Source organism: Pan paniscus, chromosome 20 (assembly GCF_029289425.2).
Source record: "Pan paniscus chromosome 20, NHGRI_mPanPan1-v2.0_pri, whole genome shotgun sequence".
NCBI classification, from domain to species: domain Eukaryota; kingdom Metazoa; phylum Chordata; class Mammalia; order Primates; family Hominidae; genus Pan; species Pan paniscus.
In genome coordinates, this window is record NC_073269.2 from 35,185,556 (window position 1) to 35,208,333 (window position 22,778).

Consider the following 22,778-nt stretch of genomic DNA (forward strand, 5'->3'; position numbering starts at 1 on the left):
GAATCGCTTGAACCTGGGAGACAGAGATTGTGGTGAGCCGAGATCATGCCACTGCACTCCAGCCTGGGTGACAGAGTAAGACTGCCTCTAAATAAATGAATAAATAAATAAATAAATAAATAAAATATACTCCTCTATTTTAATTATTTCCTATTTATATTAGGGATAGCTTTTCCACATCTACTGTTGTCTTTATTTTTCCTTCTTTGTTCATTTAATAGACAGTGTTGATACGACCTTGCATTCCTAGAATAAATCTCAAAGTTTATTATTCTTTTGCAGTATTATTAGATTTCGTTTACTAGTATTTTATTTAGAAAATTTCATTAATTCAGTAAATGATTCTTTTTTTGATATTTAATGTCAGGTTTTAATATTAAATTTACACTAAACTCACAAAATGAATTGTTGGAGCATTCTATAGAATGTTATGGATTGAATATTTGTCACCTCCAAAATTTATGTTGAAAGTTAATCCTCAGTGTGGCAGTATTGACAGCTGGGGCCTTTAAGAGGTGATTAGGTCCATTCACAAAGTAATGAATTAATGGGTTATCACAGAAGTAGATTAAGTGGTTTTATAAGAGGATAGACGCCAGGGCTAGCATGCTCAGCCCCCTCATCAGGTGACCAGGTGATGCCCTGTACCACCTTGGGACTCTGCTGAGAGTCCCCAGCAGCAAGAAGGCCCTCACCAAATGCAGCCCCTTCACCCTTGAACTTCTTAGCCTGCCATGGACTTCACCTGGGAAAGTGTTAGAATGCAGAATCTCAGGCCCTATTCCAGACCTACAGAATCAGAATATGCATCATTAACAAGATCTCCAGGTAAATTGCATGCACAGTAAAATTGGAAAAGCTCTGACCTGAACGAGCTGTTAGTTTAAATTGGAATTATCTTTTCTTTAATGTGTCATATAGAACTCAGCTATGAAGTCACTCAGTCATGGTAACTTTTTATACTTAATCTATGCTAATTGGTATGTTTAAGTTTTCTACTTCTTGGGCTAATTTTGGCATTTTATATTTTCGCTAAGAAGTCATCTGTATCCCCTGGTTTTTACGACTTTGTTACTATGGAGTTGCATGTTTTTATTATTTTAATTTCTTCCATCAAGTGAGGATGGCTGGCTCTTCATTTTATATATTTTTGCTTTGCCTCATTTTTCTCGTTATCAAGCTTTACAAAAGCCTTATATATTTTCTTGATCATTTCAAAGAACCAGCTTTTACAGCCAATTAGTAGTAATTCTTCAAAGCTAACAGGAGGGGGACACTACAATGTGAACCACTGTCATGGATGAATTCAGCTTTGCTTTCCATTAACATCAAAACTATGTACACACGCAAATCTGAACTTCCAGGGGCCAAAGTATTATGGAATGCAGGATTAATACCAACCTTTGATTCAGAATCGCATTCTGAGTAGGGTCTGCCTCCACCTAAGTGGCCTTTCTGTATACCTAATCACATTCTAAATGCCATTTACTACCTCGTTAAATAATGCTTTGAGCATTTGTATTGTTTTACAGTTGATATACCTTTTCTACCCACTATTTCATTTGAAATTTATATTTAAAATGGTATAATAGATAATCTGTTACTAAGAGGAACACTGCCTCTAACCTGATTTTCATGCACTGAGATCAACTGGGGCCCCAGGAATGCCTTGTCTCTCCAAAGGGCTGAAAGGGACCACAGCAGAGTGTGTCTTGAGGAGAGAGCTAAGAAAGCAAGTATTCCCTCAGATAAAGCAAAAGGCACGAGTTAAAATTTTAGCCATGCCCCAATGCAGGAAATGGCAGATTTCAGATACTCACTCTAGACAGGCCAATTTTGTGAAATGCATTAGCTCTCCTCTCCCTTCCATTAAGAAACCAAGGTTTTGTTTGCCCTTTTAAAAATGTATGAAAACCTATTACTTAGATACTTTCATTTCTTACCTTTGCAAATATTCTAATAAAATAAGGATTTCAAAAGCCAGATGACGGTTAAGGTTTTGCACTCAAATTGATCCAAGTTTGGGATAATAGCTGCAAAAATATAAAGCGTAGTTTATCAAATTTAGGATTTTCACTTCACTGATAGACCAGTCTTAGGTTGATCATTATGGAAGAGTTATTACAGAGATATTGCTGAAGCCCTCCACAAAGTTAACTTTAATCTTGTGCCACAGACCAGAGATTTCTGATCTCTAATAATCTATTTCATAAGCACTCACAGAAGCAAGCAATTGAATAGTCTTCCTTTTGTGGTGTATTTAGGTCTTCTTTAAGTATCTGGACTAAAAACCATCTTAACTTCATGTTCCTGGCAGTACTGTGTTTAGGACATTGTTAAACTCCAACAAATAGTGCTGAGTACTGAAAAGGAGAAAATCATCCTGAATCCTTCCTCAGAAGAGAATTGATCAGTTCACCTGCTTGATAATATTTTTCCTCTCTAATCAAAATGTTCCCCTCCTAAATCCCAGGATGGAAAATGAGTAAAACAGATAAAATGGTAAAATTAAATGAAATGACATCCATTGCATTTACAAGTTTTGAAAATAAAATACTAAAGGACAGACTTTTTGACACTGAAGTCTTACATAGGCAGAACATTCATTACGAAACAAACATAACTAAAGTAAAATCTCAGTTTTTAAGATCTTGAATTCATTATTTATGCTTTTCAACTTTTTCTTATGGGGATGGTTTAAATTTAAATCCAAAATATACTGTAATATCTCCTCTGACCTCAAGTCCTGGAAAGATAAAATACACTGATTTTTGTTGTTGTTGTTAGACCTGATGTTTACAAAATACTCTTTGGAAAATCTTCCTTTCAAATGCCACTCAGAAATTCACTTTTTTTTTTTTTTTTTCATTTGGAGCATGCAACTCCATGGCTCAGTAGTTGCCATGGGCCTCAGCCTTCAGTCTGGTGGTGGAGGGGAGACAAACCAGGAACGTGAGCTTTACAAAAGAGGTTAATATAAATACCACAATGGATATTTCCTGGTTATTTTGGAAAAACTTACTGAGAAAGGGCCTGTGAGAAAAGGAAGGCTTCCTGCAGGGCACTGCACCTAAGCAGATAGGCAGGCAGTGGATGAAATAGCTAAAATAAAGATAAGAAGGGACAGCTTGGGAAAAGACTGAAAGAAAACTACAAAGAATATAGGTTACAAGAAAATTCTGTTACTAGAGCAAGGGGTTTACCGATGGGATGCAGGTGAGGACCTTGTATAAGGAGTTTCGACATATACCTTGACACATACTAATGTGCTACTTCCTAAAACAACCCTGAGCGGGTATTATTTTTCAGATGAAGGAAGAAGAATGGATTGAGTAATTTATGTCAGGTCACACATCTAGGAAATGGCAGAGCCAGTACTGGAATCCAAAACCAATGTCATATTCTTAACCTCCACACTACTTGGCAGCTACATGGAGGACAAATTTTATGGGGACAGAATTGGAGGAAAGATCTATCTGGAATTTTACTGCAGTAGACTAGGCAAGACTTAACAAGGCCTCAATTAAAACACTAGAGTATAAAATGGGGATCAGACTATAGGCTCTGGACTCGAGACTCCCTCGGCTAAAATAAAAGTTTGGCTCAACAAACCTACCAGGTATGGTTGTAGAAAAGAAATTTTGGTGTGCCTCAGTTTCCCCATCTGTAAACTAGAAATAGCAACATTACCTGACATTAACCTCAGATTTTAAAGATTAAGAGAGACCATATACCTAATGTACACTTAGCCTAGTGGTCAGTAATGGGTGCTCAAAATGTTGGCCATTATTAGAATGCTACAGATGACAGAGACAGTAATGGTCTTGTTAAGAGTAAACTAGCAGGCTGGACGCGGTGACTCAGGCCTGTAATCCCAGCATTTTGGGAGGCCGAGGCAGGTGGATTCCCTGAGCTCAGGAGTTTGAGACCAGCCTGGGCAACACGGTGACACCCCATCTCTACAAAAATACAACATATTAACCAGGCGTGGCAGCGTGTGCCTGCAATCCCAGCTACTTAGGAGGCTGAGACAGGAGAATCACTTGAACCTGGGAGGTGGAGGTTGCAGTGAGCCAAGATCTTGCCATTGCACTGCAGCCTGGGCAACACTGAGACTCCATCTCAAAAAAAAAGAAAAACAAAGAGTAAATTGGCAGAACTAGGGGACTGATTTGGGGCAAAGTGGAGAGGAGATAATGGATGGAAAGGAGGCAGGGAAAACTAACAGGTTTTTCGCCTGGTGGGTAGTTAACAAGGTCGATGGAGAGGCAACTGACTAAAATAGAGAAGCTGGTTTATCGGAAACAGAGATGACATCTTTTCCTTTCAGACAGTTTGAGTTTAAGGTGTTAACAGGACATCCAAACATAGATGCACAGTAAGCACAAGAATATGAAGCTCAGGGAAGTGGTTGTGGGGAGTCACCAGCAAATAGGTGGTGATAAAGTGTGTTAGAACAGTGGGCTAAGGATAACAGTCCATAAAATATAAACATTATTTTGGGTTAATATACAAAATGCAATGAAATTCAAACGACATGAAAATACAGAAAATGAAATTTAGTACTGTGAGAATGAAGAATTACTTCTGATATTTAAATAGTATGTTCCTACAGTTTAGAAAAATGAGGGTACTAAAGCACATTTTGATCCAGTCAGGACAAATGCCCTCTATACACTCAGATTGAGTCAAAGTTTTTACAAGGGTATGCTCAGAAGGACCAAAGAAAATTTGATGTTATCTTTAACAAATAATGCAACATTTTCAAAAAGGCCATTTTTGTAACACTTTTTAAAGCATAATGAAAACGCTTGGCTCTCAAGATTGTCCCAAGAATCATCCCCAATAAAATGCAGTACATGTTAATGATCTGATGTCAGGGTGCTAGCTGGTCAGGTTTATTCTGTAAGTAATTTTCTCCTAATATCTAGGATTTTGTTTTCACAGAATGGTAAAAATGTTAACACAAGTCTGCCGTATCCATTCAGCAAAACAGCATGAAGTGACTTGACTTGTCCTGTCACTTGTGGAACAAAGCCTTCTTTAAAAACTAAATGGGCTACTAGGATTTAACAGCATCCCACCATCAAACTCTAAATATGAAAGATGAAGCAAGCAGCCACCAAATATAGCAATTCCGGCACTAAGTGAGTACCTAGAGACCTGCAAACTTCCTACTTCTGTCCTCCACTGCCATGTAGAATCTCAAGGTATCACTTCAGGGTGGGAGGTGATATAGGGTATCAGTATTTCTCTATAGGGAGGGGTGCTGTTGACATTTTTGGCAGCACAGGTTTTTTAGTGTGTGGACCTGTGTTCCCCGCACAACTCAATGTTTCACATTCCAACTCTGCCACCAACCCTTCCTCCAACCCCCAATCCGAAGAGTGCCTCCACTATCTAGAGACACAGAATATAAAATGCTTCTGTGTCCCACCAATTATCACACATGCTAATTTCATTTCCAGAATGGTAAAAATGAAGCAAAGACTAGTATCTACTCATAAGCATAGAAAGTTTGACATTTTCTTTTTTCTGTCAACACCTAGCTATTAACATCAAAGGCTGGAATCCTGGATGGTCAATTCCCTTTGGGCAGACCCAACCTAACCATTTTTGCCATTTTAAAAAAGTGTACATGAGATTATCAGGTAGACTCAGTAAAGCACGACTGGTCCACCTCCAAACAGCAAAGACAAACACATCAAAAAGTGGCTGTGATTCTCAAAGGACAAAGCCCACTCCCAACTCCCAGGGGAAAATGGACCTCAGTCTTGTTTCACCTGCGTAATCGGAGGCAGAATAGGATGTGAATTCTGATGTGCTCTGCGTCTGGTTCCACACCATCTTACAGTGAAAAGTGCTGAGTGACTGTAAACCCAACAGGAAAAAACATTCAAAGTGTCATCACTACAGAAACAAACCCAGCAGGACCACTTCGGCATGCAGGCAGTATTAGGTCTCAGATGCTCCCTTTCTGCCTCCTGATAGAGTGGATGCAGGAACTTTGGGGACATGATGAACCACACACAAAATGAAGGAAATGGCAGAGCACTCTCATTTTGGAAAGTTTCTCTCAGATAATATCCCATCACTGCCTATTAAGACTAAAGGATTGTTAAGTACTAATTTACACTCATAAGGGACTAATAAAATTTCCTGGCCTGTCACTTAAGGAGAAAAACCAGCAGACCAGACGTGAAGATGAACCCTCAGAGCTACTAATGCCTCATTCAGGACTCTTTCCCACAGATTAGTGTTGACATTATCACACGGCTTACACAGTAGGGAGGAAATGCATAGCCAGGACTCTTACCAAGTCCAGTAAATAAGGAATACCTAGATACCATTGTTTCTGTCAATGCCATAGACACTTAGATGACCCGTTAATTTTACTTCATCCCAACAATGACCTTGCAGAATCTGCGTCCCTGACGCAAAGCAGGAAGCAAATATTTGGGCAGGAAAATAAAGTCAGTTACAGATTTCACAAGTATCTTGTACACCAGTCTGTAATTTTTAATTAGAATTAGCTAAAAGACATTGTACCTTTCGCGTGTATGACTGAGCATAACAATGCTTAACAGTGGCTTTATTAAGTGAATGCCTGAAAGTATTCAACATTAAATTCAATTTATTTCACATTAATGTTTGCAAATACATCATCAATTCTTACATATTTCAAATCAACTTCAAATACAGAAGGCTTCCTCTCAAATAAGTCTCCTGAGGTGACATAAAGACTGAAAGAAGCCTATGACTTGAGTCCAAGTCTCTAACCAACAATCACCATATCGTCACTGGTGAACTCATACGTGGGGACTTCAAGGTTGAGAGGAGCAGGACCCAATCTGATCCTGCCAGATGCATCATAGTGTGACCCATGGCAAGGGCAGTAATAACCACCAAAATCTCCTGCATTTGCAATGGGTACACAACCAAGATGAGTGCAAACACCTATCAGGATAACCCATTCAGGTTTCTTTACTCGATCTAGATCATGCTGTGGGTCCCTCAACTGTGATAATTCAACTGCAGCTTCCTGCTCAATTTCCTTCTGGGTTCTATGACGCACAAACAGGGGTTTGCCTCTCCATTTGAAAGCCATGTTCTTGCCTTCTGGAATATCGGATAACTTGATTTCGATTTTCGCCAGGGCCAACACATCAGCAGAAGCACTCATGCTGGAAACGAACTGGGTGACGGCATTCTTGGCAGCATATGCGACACCCACAGTAGTTACTCCAGTTACCAAATAGGAGAAACCTTTCCTAGCCTCGCTGCTTTCTCTTGAAGACTTCGTACTATCTAAAACTTCAAGGCGGCGGTATTCAGAGAAGTCAGGCACCTTGACGTCTGTGTGGGAATAACAAACAGAAGCAGGGACTGCAAGACAATCAGAAGGTTAAAAAACACAATTAGATGAGTACCCCGAAGGGAGTATATATCAGGAAATAGCCCTTTATGGATTCACAGGTAAAAAATCAAATTCTAAAAATGTGAAATATGGCACTCACTGGGTCTCAGAAATAGTCAAATTGGCGGTGCTAGCATATAAAATCTTAAAAATGAAATGAAGTGAACCACTACCTATCATATTGGTATGAAATCGCAAGATACTATTTGTAAATTGAGCTCCCCCTAGTTGGTTGAACATTGCTGATTCAGGATTCACAACACCTCAGTGCATCGTGCTAAAAACGTTAAATAGCAAAATAAACAGTAATATCTCAAAGTTTCCAAAAATTCAACTGCCCAGATTTACTATATAAATCATGCTAAATACCTCCCATACTCTCTGGATTAGAAGGACACCCTAAAACTCATCTAGTCCACACACTAAGTTGACGTGTGATCACCTTATTAAGGTAAATGTCTGCCCCTTATAGTCCAATCTATGTTCTCGGAAAAAACTGCTAATTCATAAAATAATAATGATACAATAAACATTCTGTGAACTGTATAACTCTGTTGCAGAAAAATTAAGGTTTCTATTTTATACTCTAGTGTATAAATTAGTATTACTTTAACTTAAAACCACTAATAGGCAGAGAAGGACATCCTTATCAGAGCTCTCAAAATAAAATGAAAACTGCAAAAGAACTAATTATTTCGATTTAGCGAGGGAAAAAAAGGGCAAAATTTTCATATCTCCCCCTCTTCAGTAAAGGGCAACAGTTACTGTAAGAGTAGGAGTATTATCTTCCCTTTTCACTGCTGTAGTTCTCTCAACTGGGGCACTTCTAGTCTAGGCCATAAAAGAGCTCAAATGAATGTTAAACAAATAATTACTATGTAGTACTTTGGGAGCAAGGAGTTTCTTTAGTAGTTGAAAAAACAAAAACAAGACACAGTTACATTCCTCTCTCCCATACTATTTTTAAATCTCTGACCAAAAAAAATTTTTACCTAGTACCATTTTTAGGTATGTTTCAGGAAGCAAACCTCTTTGCAGATTGTATATTCATCTTAAGAAATTTGCCACAAAGTTTCCTTTTTAAAAAAGGGGACACTAAAAATTCCTCTTTTAGAAAACGTGTTTCCAAAATAAAGATTTCTTTTATGATGCATTTTTATTGTAATAAACTGCAATTCTACCTTGCTCTACTAGGATATCATCCTAATATACTGTACTTCCTTGAGTAGTCAAACATTACAATATGGAATACCTGAACTGCTTTTCACATGATTCTCAAGGAATAACTTTATGGAATCCAGAAGTATTCAAACAATAACGAAACCTACCAAAATCACTCTATATGCTTTTCTGACTAAATCATTTCCTGGAGAAGACCAGGACACAGATAATGGCAACTTGAGACTCACATCCCAGAATCTGTGGAGTCAAAGTGACATTACATCCTATACTACTACTCTAACAAATAAATGCTAACCTGCCAGTATATACTGGCATTTGGAATTAAGCATAAATTACTTGCTCCTAGCACTACCTGGGATTACAGAAAAGATGAGTTTCCTCCCTAAAAGATAAAGGAATAAAAAGTTCATACTTCTACATTAAAAACAGTATCCACAACCCTTAACAGTATACAAGGAAATGTACAAGAAAACTCAATAAAATGGCTTTACCCTTCTCAGTCAGAGATTTGGTGGCAAAAGTCTCCTCCCACTAGTTACACTTTACTAGGCTACACCACCAAGAATCCTTTCGGAAATTAAACTGCCCTGTTGCAAAAATCATTCTCCAAATATTTACATGAGCTGCATTAGGTCTGACTTTTAGTAAGATGCTAGATTTAATTCTAAACTAAAGCAAAATCAAATACTTAAAGGAGAAAATTTAAGGAATTTTAACAAAACAAGTTTTATTTTAAGGTGAGCTCCAATGCGCCTTGGAAATCTGCATGAAAGTAGTACAACCTTCCTCTCTAATTCAAGAATCTTCTCCAGATCCAACCCCTCCACTCCCATAAGCCATCCTGCCATGAACCATCTAGACAGACTATAATGTGAACTTAAATTACAGGCTGAAATGATTACAGAAAAGGTTTTTGCCTTATGGTTCTACATTATTTGCCTGTTTCTAAAAATAATTTCTCTAAGTCAGGTAACCGTCCGATTTTTTTTAAAATTATACTTTAAGTTTTAGGGTACATGTGCACAATGTGCAGGTTAGTTACATATGTATACATGTGTCATGCTGGTGTGCTGCACCCATTGACTCATCATTTAGCATTAGGTATATCTCCCAATGCTATCCCTCCCCCCTCCCCCCACCCCACAACAGTCCCCAGAGTGTGATGTTCCCCTTCCTGTGTCCATGTGTTCTCATTGTTCAATTCCCACCTATGAGTGAGAACATGCAGTGTTTGTTTTTTTGTCCTTGCGACAGTTTACTAAGAATGATGATTTCCAATTTCATCCATGTCCCTACAAAGGACATGAGCTCATCATTTTTTATGGCTGCATAGTATTCCATGGTGTATATGTGCCACATTTTCTTAATCCAGTCTATCATTGTTGGACATTTGGATTGGTTCCAAGTCTTTGCTATTGTGAATAATGCCCCAATAAACATACGTGTGCATGTGTCTTTATAGCAGCATGATTTATAGTCCTTTGGGTATATACCCAGTAATGGGATGGCTGGGTCAAATGGTATTTCTAGTTCTAGATCCCTGAGGAATCGCCACACTGACTTCCACAATGGTTGAACTAGTTTACAGTCCCACCAACAGTGTAAAAGTGTTCCTATTTCTCCACATCCTCTCCAGCACCTGTTGTTTCTTGACTTTTTAATGATTGCCATTCTAACTGGTGTGAGATGGTATCTCATTGTGATTTACAGGCAACCTAAAAATTGGGAGAAAATTTTTGCAACCTACTCATCTGACAAAGGGCTAATATCCAGAATCTACAATGAACTCAAACAAATTTACAAGAAAAAAACAAACAACCCCATCAAAAAGTGGGCGAAGGACATGAACAGACACTTCTCAAAAGAAGACATTTATGCAGCCAAAAAACACATGAAAAAATGCTCACCATCACTGGCCATCAGAGAAATGTAAGCCTCCAATTTTTTGAAGAAACTTTAGCAACATGACAAATTCCAAAGATGCTTTTCTTTTGCTATTGAAATGTTCTCCTTCCTTCCTTCTCACCTCCAGGTCCCAAGGATGGGCTAGGGTACTCTACACCCGCCGTGGACAGTTTCTTCAAAACCCACTGATGCTCCTTAACAAATATTCATTCACAAATACTTCGCACTAACTGTATACAAAATCCGACGTTGTGAAAGATAGAAAAATAAAGAAGACATTACCTTCTCTATGCCCTTAAGCCCAAGGTCGGAGGAGTTACCAATAAACACAATACAGAGTGTAAAGTGTATGTGCTACAAAGACAGACAAATCAGCAAATAAAAACTTTATTCACCTGATTCTTAACTGAGATTGAAAAGATGGGTAAGGAAAACATATGGACATGCAGCAACTTAGTGGAAGGACCATAAAAAAAGTGCAGAGCCCAGGGTGAATGAAGACAGAGTAAAAAGAAAAGTGGCGGGCAATTTGGTTAGCGTGTAGGGGAAGAGTCACAAACAGCTATCAATGGAGCCAGGCTGGTAACACAATGAAACACGCAGACCTGGTAAAGACTGTGACAAACTGGAGAAGGCCACTTGCTCCAACTGCGGGGGCGGCCACTACACAGCACACTATGGACTTTTCCCAAGGAGAAACTAGATCCCAGTATTACCAGCTTCCAGCATTTTAAGAGATGCCATTAGTCTTCCCAGTTTTTTTGAAAACTACATAGCCTGCAGACACACTGCCCACAGGCTGCCATTTCTCTATCTCCGATACAGGGCCAAGTAAAGACGGAAGGCGAGGCAAAGAAGATAAACGGGGATCTAAGGACAGAGGGTGTGGAATAGCCCCTGCGAAGAGCTCAGTGGCTACGACAATTCGTCTTGTCAAATCCCTGCTACCACATATCCACACCACGGATCCTGGTGCGAGTCACTCTACCTCGTCTGTTTTCTCATCTGTAAAATGTAAACTTCGTCAATCTCTGCCCGTTCTTGACGACTGATTATGTTGTGACACTACACTGTAACTGACCTTGTGTATGTTTTTTTTTTTTTTTTGGTGGGGGGGTGATGAAGGGGAAGGACATGAAGGGATCGGTAGTGGTGAGAAGACCAACTTCCCAAATATTAGTAAGTTTCCATTTCTTAAGCATGTAAGTGCCCAAACTGTGCTAACGGCTTTACGTAGAATTCCTCCACCTAAGCCTCACGACACCCCTACAAAATTGGTAAAGATATGAATCCATTTCACAGGAAGTACGTTTAGAAACTCGCCCAAGGTCAAACGACCTGCAAGCAACAAAACCCCTCAGAGGTGGCTGGAACAGCGGGACTACAGAGCTCGTGAACTCGGCCGAGGAGGAACCAGGCGAAGCCGGCGGACGCGAGTCCAGGCCGGCCACCAGAAAAACGCCCCGAGCCCGGGGGCCAGGCCCAGCGTCGCGGAGGCCGCCCAGCTCGACCTGATTCAGGCTCCGCTCGCGCGCCCGCGGCCGCTCCCTGCTGGGGGCCGGAGGAGCGGGCACCGAGAGACCCCCAGCCCCGCTCGCGGCCCTCGCTCCGGCTCACCATTGAGGCCCACGGAGGCGACCAAAGGCCGGCGCACGGCCTGGCCGCTCAGCGACTCCCGGCTGAGGAAGGGCCGCTTCAGGTCCAACACAGGCTGCTCCGGGGTGGCGGGCACCGTGGCCTGCACCAAGGGCCGCAGCGCGCCCGCCACCCCGCGGGACGTGGCCGACAGGACGGGCGCGAACGGGCCCGAGCGGGCTGCGACCGACAACATGGCGACAGCCGCTCCAACCGCCAAGCCGGTCACAGGGACGACCTTCCAACCACGGCGCAGGCGCGAGGAGGCGCGGGACGCGTGACGTCAGCGCGCCGCCGGAAAGGAAATTCTGCAGTCCTGCAGGGCGGGGCAAACCTGGAGAGGCGCTGCGTCCGGGGACGGGGCTACAAGGCGGCGCTGGGGGCGGGGCTTGCGGCCCACCTGTAGGTCCCGGTGCCACCTCGTCTGTGTCCCGAGAGATCCCCAGAAGAAAGAGAGGGCTGAACAGGGGAGCCCACTGACGTCCGATGGGCCGACTTTACGATCCTTTAGGGTAAAAATTTCATGTAGGAAGACCTAGAGATAACAATAAACGATTATAGTTTAACTTAGGATGGTAATATATCGCAACTAGGACAAAGTCCAGCACATAGTAATCGCTATGTGTTTACTATGATGATTTTTATTATCTTCGTCTAACAGCAACAACAACAAAAAGGCCAGAGGCATCTGTGCAAAGCTCGATAATGCTAATGGATTATGTTTATTAAGCATTCACTGTGTATTTGGTTTTGCGTTTTATTATACCTACGTTCTTTCATTTGTTATCAAGGTCTCTATGAAGTCAGAGCTATTACTATCAGCATTTTACCCATGAAGAAACCGAGGTTTAGAGAGATTCTTTTCCAGGAACTGGATAGCCAGCAAGATGTGAAGCAGAGTAATCTGTCTCCTGAGTCTATGCTCTTCAGTGCCACGACTGTTTCCCCAAGTAAGATTTTAGAATTTTAGAGGATGCACAGAGTTCGCTCATTCACGTTCCATCACTCAGTGAGAAAGTTTTGTTTTGTTTTGTTTTTCAATCCTGATTGCACCAATGAGAAAGTCTCAGTTTGGTGCTAATACATCTTTAATTTAAAAAAAAAAAAAAAAAAGTAGAGATGAGGTCTCACTATATTGCCCAGTCCAGTCTCGAACTTCTGGCCTCAAGGAGTCCTGTCTCCCCCTCCCAAAGTACTGGGATTATAGGCATGAGCCAATGCACTTGGCCTCAGTTTGATCCTAATATATCTTTAATTCCTCTCTACACTTATCTCCCACTTTTAACAGAAAAGATCTTGAGTTAGAAGCTCTTAGCAGAGAACTGAGTCTAGAGTGATTTCATTACATGGTTCATAGTATTGATTTTCTATCCATACTGGTTTTCTATTCTGTACTATACTGAGATAAAGTTTTTCATTTAGGTCAAAAATGATTTAAATATTAAGTAAATGTTAATATAAGCAGTGCACAGCATTGGCTCTGTGCTGTGCATGGGCTCTGTGATCTGGGCAAGTTCCCTCACCTCTCTGTGCCTCAGTTTCCTCACCTGCCAAATGGGGGCAGTAATGATGCCATGTGTGTTGTAAAGTTACTGGGAGGAGTAAATGTACTAAAACATGTAAAGCACCTACAAGCAGGCCCAGCACACAGGCAGCACCAAGTGAGGATTTGCTAGTGGTGTTTTTATCTGAGATGCCACCTCCTCTAAGAAGCCTTCCCTTGATCCTTGCTGACTCATTGTTATTCCTCATGCCAGGTCCAAAGTGTACTGACAGGTTTCCCCTTTGACCTTCCTATGACTCCCCTTAGGGCCTAGGCTTTGACCAGCCTTATAGCCCAAGGGACTATATTGTACTCTCAAGATTGGAGGCTGCCTCCTCAGGGGCCACCCTGGCCAGGCTCATCACACAGCTGGCTCAGTGCTCTCCCTTGGCAACAACCTTAGGATAAAAGACATTTCCAGAGAAGTTGTCACACACCATGCATGGTTTGAGTGCTTCACATGAAATAATATCACAACTCCCTCTGAGTTGGTAAGAGTAAATGAAAAATGAATGAATGAATGAATGAGTGAGCCTTCACAAAACCTTCACAATGTCCCAGTTGGGTGAACAGAATAGGAATTATCTCCAGACCTCCTGGGTTCAATTTTAGTTTCACCACTCACTAGCTGTACCCTAGGGCAAGTTATTTAATCCCTGTGTGTGCCTCCGTCTTTCTCTTGTAAAACAGAGATAATAACAGGATCTACCCTAGAGAGTTATTTTAAGGATGAGATGGATTAATATATGTAAAATGCCTAGAACTGTGCCTGGCACACAGTAGATAAATATCTGCAATAATAATAACTTTCTATTTTCTAGATGAAGAAACTAAGACTCAGAGAAGACAAATGACGTGCCCAAAGACACATTGATAAGAACGCATCTGGTAGTGGTGTTCGAGTCCAGCGTTGCAGCAGAGAGATGGGTAACTGTATGGCCGAACAGCTGTCCTCTTGTGGAAGAAGGAGACCAATGTCCAGGAGTGGCAGGCATACTGGAACTTGGACTTCTGTAGGCCACCCTGGGTTCCACTTGGTAGATGGGGGTCTTGCTGTGTTGCCCAGGCTGGTCTCAAACTCCTGGCCTGAAGCAGTCCTCCTCCCTTAGCCTCCAGAGTAGCTGGGACTACAGGTCCACACCACTGCAACCCCTCAGTGGTTGTTATTTAACTGAAGGGGGTTTTAGCTTTCATGTATCAGCTCACTCTGGAGCCAGACAGCCTGGCCTTCATGGCAGCTCTGCCCCTTACTACCTGTGTGACATCGGGCAACGTTACTGAGTGTCAGATTTCTTATTTGTAAAACAGGGATAAAAATGACATTGCTGTGCAAATTAAAAGAAAGAATCCATGTGAGATATTTAGCGCACTGGCATACAACGAGAGCTTAATAAACATTGTCAGTTTTGTAAACTGAGGGAAAAAAATAGCCACAGGCCTGGGAACATAAATGCTTGCTAAGCTTCTCAGTTCCCTGGAAGTCTGACAAGCAACGTGTATGTATGAACGAGGCAGGAGGAAGCATGACACCAAGCCTTCCTTTTAACAAACACTGTTTAAATCAGAGGTCGGAAGTCATAGACTGGAGATTCATTCTCTCCCCACTCATTTCTGCCCAGAGACACCTGGTGATCTGGCATACACAGTGCTATGAACCTCAGAATTATTTGCTAGCATTTACAAATTGTGAGTACTCCCACATACAAACTGTGGTAGATGGAATAATGCCTCCCCACAAAAATGTCCACAGCCTAATCCCTGGAACCTGGGAATATGTTACTTTACACAGCAAAGGAATGTTGCAGCTGTGATTGGAGATTGAGATAGGGAGAGTGTATTAGTCTGTTGTCATGCGGCTATGAAGAAATACCTGAGACTGGGTAATTTACAAAGAAAAGAGGTTTAATTGACTCACAGCTCAGCACGGCTGGTTGGGGGGGCACCCTCAGGAAATTTACAATCATGGCAGGAGGCACCTCTTCACAGGGTGGCAGGAGAGAGAATAAGAGCAGAGCGAAGGGGGAACCCCTTATAAAACTATCAGATCTCGTGAGAACTCACTGTCATGAGAACAGCATGGGGGAAACCGCCCCCATGATCCATCACCTCCACCTGGTCCCACCCTTGTTACAATTCAAGGGGATTGTAACAATTCAAGGTGAGATCTGGGTGGGGACACAGAGCCAAACCGTATCAGAGAGTCTTCCTGCAGTGTCCGGGTGGGTGCGGCATGTTCATAGGCTCTTAGAAGAGGGAAGCAAGACGTGAGAGGACAGAAATGCCACATTGCTGGCTTTGAGGGTGGAGCCAGAGGAGGGACCTGCAGGCAGAGAGAGAGCTGGAAATGGAAAGGAAACCTTCTCCCTTAGAGTCTCCAGAAGAAGTGCAGCCCTACAGACCTGTGTTAGGCTTCAGACCTCCAGAATTGTAAAATAATAAAATTGCATTATTTTAAGCCACTCAAGGCCCATGTCCTCAACATAGAGAAAGACGGTGGGGTGCTGTCAGCCAGGGTAGGTACCTGCTTGGTGGTCTGGGTCCTTTCCCACTGTTTCCATTCAGTTACATTACCTGCCCATCTGCTGAGGCCTTGAGTTTGAGATCTCAGGTTTATATAATTCCTCGCACAAGCATGATCAATTGATTCCGGAGAGTAGCAGAACACTGATATGCAGGGGAATCTCCTAGTTCCAAGTGTGAGTTGTAGTCTAGACACTTCCTGTTCCCTACAGTCTTTTTTTTTTTTTGAGACAAAGTTTTGCTCTGTTGCCCAGGCTGGAGTGCAGTGGTGTGATCTCGGCTCACTGCAACCTCTGCCTCCTGGGTTCAAGCAATTCTGCCTCAGCCTCCCAAATAGCTGGGATCACAGGCACGTGCCACCATGCCCAGCTAATTTTTGTATTTTTAGTAGAGATAGGGTTTCGCCATGTTGGCCAGGGTGATCTCAAACTCTTGACCTCACATGATCCGCCCGCCACAGCCTCCCAAAGTGCTGGGATTACAGGTGCAAACCACCGCCCCCAGCCCTCTTCCCTACTGTCTTGATGTGTTCATCTGGGCAATGTGTGTTGAGGGGGCATAGGGAGGGGAGCTCTAAGGCAAATGTGCTAGGATTCTGCATTCGTCATCCTCAAAACAAAATTGGTCCCTAGGTAGTTTTGCCTGTGATCCTGCATAATGTGCAAAGCCAGTAAGATGCCTTTGCCTCATCCCCAGGGAACATGCCTCCCAGCCACTTTCATCTCACCTAGTGCCCACACAGAAAGACAACTGCCTCCCTGCTGAAGGGACCCCACGCCTGTCTCCTGTTTCCACACAATTACCCCGGGAAATGCCTGGCTTCCCATTTCCAGTTGCAGCCATCGTGACAGTTTCAGCCTCTCCCCACAGCCCACGTCCCTCGCTTGAGCAGCGAGATGTGAAGACAGACAGCCGCTTGAGAACTGCACAGACTGTCCTTAATCTAAGCCATTTAAAAGGCATTTGTGTTCCATAAAACCCGTTTCTGTAATTCTGTGCCCCTACTTCTTTGAAAGATGATAACCCTAGGGAGGTGAAGAAATTAGCCAGGGAGGAGAAGTTCAGATGTGCTAATATTTTAATCGCTCATTCTTTCATCACATTAGTCACATTCATTAAGTATGATTAATTTCAGGCTTTGTTGAAAACCCTATCAGTTTCCCTATCAGCCACACATCCATCTCTTGCCAAGCAGGCTGGTGCAGTAGCACCAAAAGTCCCCCAATGTTTTTTACACCTGGATTGTATTATGTGCCCCCTGAAAATGTATGGAATTAATTGAGCTCATTTGTTTCAAATACTTTGCAAGAGCCTGGGCTCTTGAGTCAGGCGGCATAAGTGTGATCCCAAGTCCTCCCATTGCTGGAGTCACCTGGGCAAGTGACTGACGCCCTCTGAGCCCTGGTGTCCTCGTCTGAGGATGGAGATAAGAATACCTATCTCGAAAGTTGGTTGTGAAGGTGAAAGAAGGCTTTCAAATTGCTAAGTTAGTTGGTTATGATTGTAATTAAGGGCCCTTGGAGATGGATCATTCATCCATTCATTCATCTATTCAGAAGATTTGTGTACAGTGACTACTGTATGCAACGCTGTGTGTCCACTGCTGATGAGAGAGACAGCAGCGAACAACACAGCAGTCAAATGCGTGTGGCCCCCAGGACCTTATATTTTAGTGGTGGAAGCTAGACAACCACCAAGCGTGTAATATACCAGATGGTAGTATGTTCTATGGAGAAAAGAAAGGACGAGGGGCAGGGAGTCCTGGGCTGGTGGGACAGGGTGCTATGGCTCAGAGGGAACTCAGAGATCACCTATTTCAGGCCCTGACCTGGAGGGCTCATGCTTTGCACACTGTGCTAAGAATTTGGACTTTCTTTCTCCAAGAATAAGGACAACGAGAGCCAGCAAGCAGGGAAGTGGAGCAAGGATGGTGCCGTCCGGCTGCTCAGCTGCTGGCTGGAACTCCCGGAGGACTCTGTGAGGATGCAGGTAGAAGGTGTGTAAGCATGTGACTGCATGGAAGCCCTCGGCATGTGATCCACTCCGTGTTCCAAATTGCCATCCTTTCTGCGTGCTGTTAGGGACTTCCCCCAGCTCTCCCTGCAGAGTGAGGAGTACTCTGAGACAGACGGGTCTAGGATGAACTGTTTTGATGGAGAAATGAACATTTTTTGGAGGGAAGGAAGATTTCGGGGTGTGGGGGATAAGTTGAAGGAGTATGGCTCTGAAAGTCCTTGGGCAGTTTGTAGAGGACAGAGAAGGTGGTAATGTCAGTTTCTGCCCCTCTCCCACCTCCACCTCTGGCCTTCTCAGTGGTCCTATGGCTCCCTACCTTCAGTCGTCTTGTTCTCAAGCCTGAAGTGCTGGATCCACTCAGCTGCAACCCACCTCAACACCTCTGTGGAAGCTTTGCCCATCAATCAGGAGAAGCTGAGATCCAGAGACCGATGCCCACGTTCTGTCTTTGCAGAGGGAAGCCCACCAGAGCCCTCTTCTCTCTGGGGAGGAACTGGCTCCCTGAATCTCCAAGACAAACCCAGACAGCCCTGGGGACCTTGAATGTGAGCAAGGGGAGCAGAAAGGAGGCTCCACCCCACCCAGGGCCCCTGCAGGGTCTGCACACACAATTACAGGTCCTCATTTCCCTCTCCTAATGATGCCCCAAAACATTAAGGGAAGTTAAATCAAACCACCAGGTGTCCAGCATGAACAGCTGAAATAATAAATTCATGAGGTAAATAAGACATTTTATTTGTACTATTTCAAAATTGGTAGATGCAGGAAAGCAAATTGTGATGTGCTTGGGATTTAATTTGTATTTCAAGGTACTAATGATGGTAGCACCCATTTTCCCAAAGGCCTTTTCATCCCTGAATCTTGAGAGCACTTTTCTAAGCATATTGGGAATAAATTAACTTGCAAAACCTCCATGAAAAAGATTACGGTTAAAACATAATTTTGAGGAACCACTTGAGTTTATCCATTTACCTGCTTTTAAGTACACACACCTATTTTTTTTGCAATTATTTTTCACAAAAGAAGGAACTTTGTGTGACGTATACAAGCAGGTAATGGCAAACCTCCAGCATCTTTAAAAGAAAACTCAAGTTGGGCTGGGCAGGATATCACATGCCTGTAATCCCAGAACTTTGGGAGGCCAAGGCCGGTGGATCACCTGAGGGAGCTCGAGACTAGCCTGAGCAACATGGTGAAACCTTGTCTCTACTAAAAATACAAAAAATTAGCCAGACATGGTGGCGGGTGCCTGTAATCCCAGCTACTTGGGAGGCTGAGGCAGGAGAATCACTTGAACCCAGGAGGTGGAGGTAACAGTGAGCCAAGATTGTGCCATTGCACTTCAGCCTGGGCAACAAGAGCCAAACTCTGTCTCAAAAAAATAAAATAAAATAAAAATAAAACTCAGGCTGAACTAAACCAGCCTTCTGAGTCAATGTGTAGATATTCCATAATGAAGTATGCTGATTAATAAATTATTTGATTACCAGGTAAGGATACCTGCAATCAATATAACTGCCCAAAAGCTCTGAATTAGAAATGGTGCAATAAAATATAACTGAAAGGTATTAGGAATTAATAGTTTTAATTACAGGGAATGATTAATTGATCATTTAGACAGTATTGATCTACAACTTATTTAATTCTTTGCAATTTAATTTGTCAGATTTGAATCCAAATAACTGATGATTTGTTCCATGAATGCCAGAGCTGGAAGGGATGGGGATGGCAGAAGAGACAAGACTGGACCATGGACCTGGTGGTTCTGTGCAGAGGCCAAAGCTATTCTCCTTCCCACCTGGCCCTGTGCTGGGCCTAACCTGGAGCCCCCTCCATCCTCTGCCTCATTCTTCTCCGGGTCAAGGTCCGGCATGAACTCCACGTCCTCCAGGAAGCCCTGGTGGACTTGGGCAGACCTGGGGACACGTCCAGCCTCCTGGCAAGATGGGGGTAACAGGAGTGTGTATAAAGGGGAAGGCAAGAACGTGCCCTTGGTGGAGCAGTGAAAAGAAGCCCTCATGTGACAAGTGTTTTGCTCCTAACCCACCTCCTATGGTGACATCTTCTAGGTTAACTGCTCTTGCTGATCTCTGCACATAAACCAAGCTAACTGTGAGAGGCCTTTCATTTCTAGTTTAAAGCAAGGAGACCACAGTTCCTTCTGAACACTCACCCCCAAGGAGATAAGGAGGGTGTCCCATGAGCAACACTGTGTGTTAAAGATGCACACGAGCACTGGGACCCGACCAAGGACAAACACGTCTCCAGCCCCCTCAGACCCTTGCTGCTGCTCAGATGTCCGCTGTCATCGGTCACATCCTAACCTCAACCCCCTCTCTCCTCCCACATAAAAGGAGGCTGAAATTCATAGTAACTTCAGATGGTTCTTTAGGACACTGGCCCACCACCTTCTCGGTTGCTGGCTCTCCAAAACAAAGCCCCCTCCCTTGACCCAATTCCTTGTCTCTTGACGTACTGGCTGTTGTGCAGTGCATGGTACCGGCTTGAACTCGGTTATGTTGGCACGGCCTCTGGCGGTGCTCAGTGTGTGTGGATGAGTATTTTACAGCTACTGTTCTATTTCCAGTCCCCTTCCTCTGGACGGCTGTGGGATGTGCTGTGGATGCCCTCTCTTAGGCTGGAATAAACCACCCTACCTTCTCCTCTGCCTTGTCTCCACCAAATAAACTCCTTAAGGCAGGGATAGAGTCTTGCACTCCACGAAGAAGTATTGCTGCATCCTCAGGTGTGTAAGAGTGACTGGGCTCCTTCTATTCCACCTGTAATGGAACTTTAGGCACGCAGAGAGAGATGGCAAATTTGTGCTGGCTGAAGGGGTCAGCAAATGCATATAAGGCTTCTTGTGCTCCCGAGAGAGAATGGAGTGCAGTCAGTGAGACCCTGAGGGGAGAAGGAACCAAAAGCCTGGGCAGAAGGGATCGTGGAGGTGCCCGGGGTCGGGAGGGATGGGAAGGGTGAGGAACACAAGAGATCACCTGGAGGCATTAGAGGAGAAGGCAGGCACTGGGGACGGTGCCGCTGATCCAGGTGGAGCAACATCCTAGGACCCGAGTGCTGGGCAGGTGCATCCGTGGAGGGAAGCTTCTCTCCTCTCTCGGCTCCTGCTGAGAGAGGCATTCATTCCCCTGGCTTGCCCTGCAAAAGACAGGAGCTCTAGGTAGATCTCTGCTATCTAGGGAATAGAATGTGAATATTTGAAAGTTCTAGAGGTCAAGTCTTAGGTTCCCTCTCAGCTCAGATCCCAAATGGTACACTCTACCCTAACCCCCTTTTCTTGTAGCTTTGCTACATGGAGAGGAAAATACCTTGCCAGACACCAACAGTCCCTTCTCAGCACTTTTGTGCGAAGACAACTCAGACCCTAAGACAATGGGGTCTAATTTGCAGGTGCCACTGGAAGGCAGAGGTCACGGGAGCCCTGGACTTCAGACAAGGTAGAGGGATCCTGGAGACAGCACATCTGGCCCTGGAGCCCTGCCCACCCGGGGAGTGAGGGCAGCTCTCCTGCTCTCCTAGGAGGCCTGCCCGAGGACCCCCATGTCCTCTATGTGTGGGATTCTGCAGTTTGCACTCACAACCCAGAGCCTTTTACCCAACTACCCTGTTTGTAGGAATGTGTCCAAAATAAGCATCAGACAAGTACATGAAGATGAATGTGCAAAGACGTTCATAACAGGATTGTTTATAATCATGAAAAATGATCTGCAGATTTCCTGTCTGCTGTGCAGGATGAGTTAGACGGGGATGCATCCATAAAATCACTTTGCCCTCATTTAAAATTATATCATAGATCTATGTTTAATGACATAGTAAACGGTACTCAATGCATTAAGTGAAAAAAGCAGCTTATACATCAGGATGTATATGATCAAGTTTTTGTTAAATGGATGCATGTATGCATGTCAGTAACTGTCTGTGTTTGCAAACAAAACGTCTAGCAAGACGTGCATCAAATATTAACAATCATTATCTTTGGATTCTGGATTTATTAACTTCTATTTTTGACTTTGCCCTTTGTTTTTCTATGTTATCTGACACTTTTACACTGAGTTTATATTATTATTTTTACAATTAAAATATCAATCTATCAATCTACCTCCATTTGGGAAGTAGTAAAAAGTACACTGAGTTTATATTATTATTTTTACAATTAAAATATCAATCCATCAATCTACCTCCATTTGGGAGGTCCATTTCAACTACACAAGGAAGACAGGATAGGGAGGAATAGCACTAAGTATGAGTGCCTGTGATTCAGAGAGGGAAGCGACTTGGAATTCTAGCCCAGCTCCTCCACCTGCCCCCTCTCTAACTCTTCCACTCTCCCGTACTTGCTCCTGGTGCCCCAGCACTCCTGGGTGCCTCCTGTCTTCCCAGGACGCACACCCCAGCTGAGCTTTTTATTAGTACCCACTTTACCCCTGATCTTCCCGCCCTCCACACCTCTTGTCACTCCCAGTCACTCCACTGATTTTTATTTTTTTATTTATTGATGTCATCACCATCTGAATCAACGGTGTCTGTTTCTTTGCCTGCTCA

The 22,778-nt window shown here is 43.3% G+C and overlaps 1 protein-coding gene and 1 long non-coding RNA gene across 2 annotated transcripts; one reads left to right on the forward strand and one right to left on the reverse strand.

Annotated features, from left to right (window-relative positions):
- Window positions 1–6,496: 6,496 nt before the first annotated feature.
- On the reverse strand, window positions 6,497–12,416 carry LOC100974890 (cytochrome b-c1 complex subunit Rieske, mitochondrial). Its single transcript, XM_003816230.4, has 2 exons — window positions 12,122–12,416; window positions 6,497–7,386 (listed from the first exon to the last, which is right to left on the reverse strand). Exons 1-2 carry the CDS (start codon window positions 12,333–12,335, stop codon window positions 6,776–6,778), a joined length of 825 nt encoding a protein of 274 aa, XP_003816278.1. The 5' UTR covers window positions 12,336–12,416; the 3' UTR covers window positions 6,497–6,775.
- A 26-nt stretch (window positions 12,417–12,442) lies between these two features.
- LOC106634107 (uncharacterized) lies at window positions 12,443–22,266 on the forward strand. The gene is made up of 4 exons (XR_008622001.2): window positions 12,443–12,651; window positions 12,931–13,089; window positions 14,504–14,609; window positions 19,885–22,266. It is a non-coding gene; the product is annotated as an uncharacterized LOC106634107 (long non-coding RNA).
- Window positions 22,267–22,778: the final 512 nt, after the last annotated feature.

Coding starts and splice junctions, on each gene's coding strand:
- LOC100974890 (XM_003816230.4), bottom strand. CDS start 12,335: ATGTTGTCGGTCGCAGCCCGCTCGGGCCCGTTCGCGCCCGTCCTGTCG. Junction 7,387..12,121: donor CGCCTCCGTGGGCCTCAATG/GTGAGCCGGAGC, acceptor ATTGTCTTGCAG/TCCCTGCTTCTGTTTGTTAT.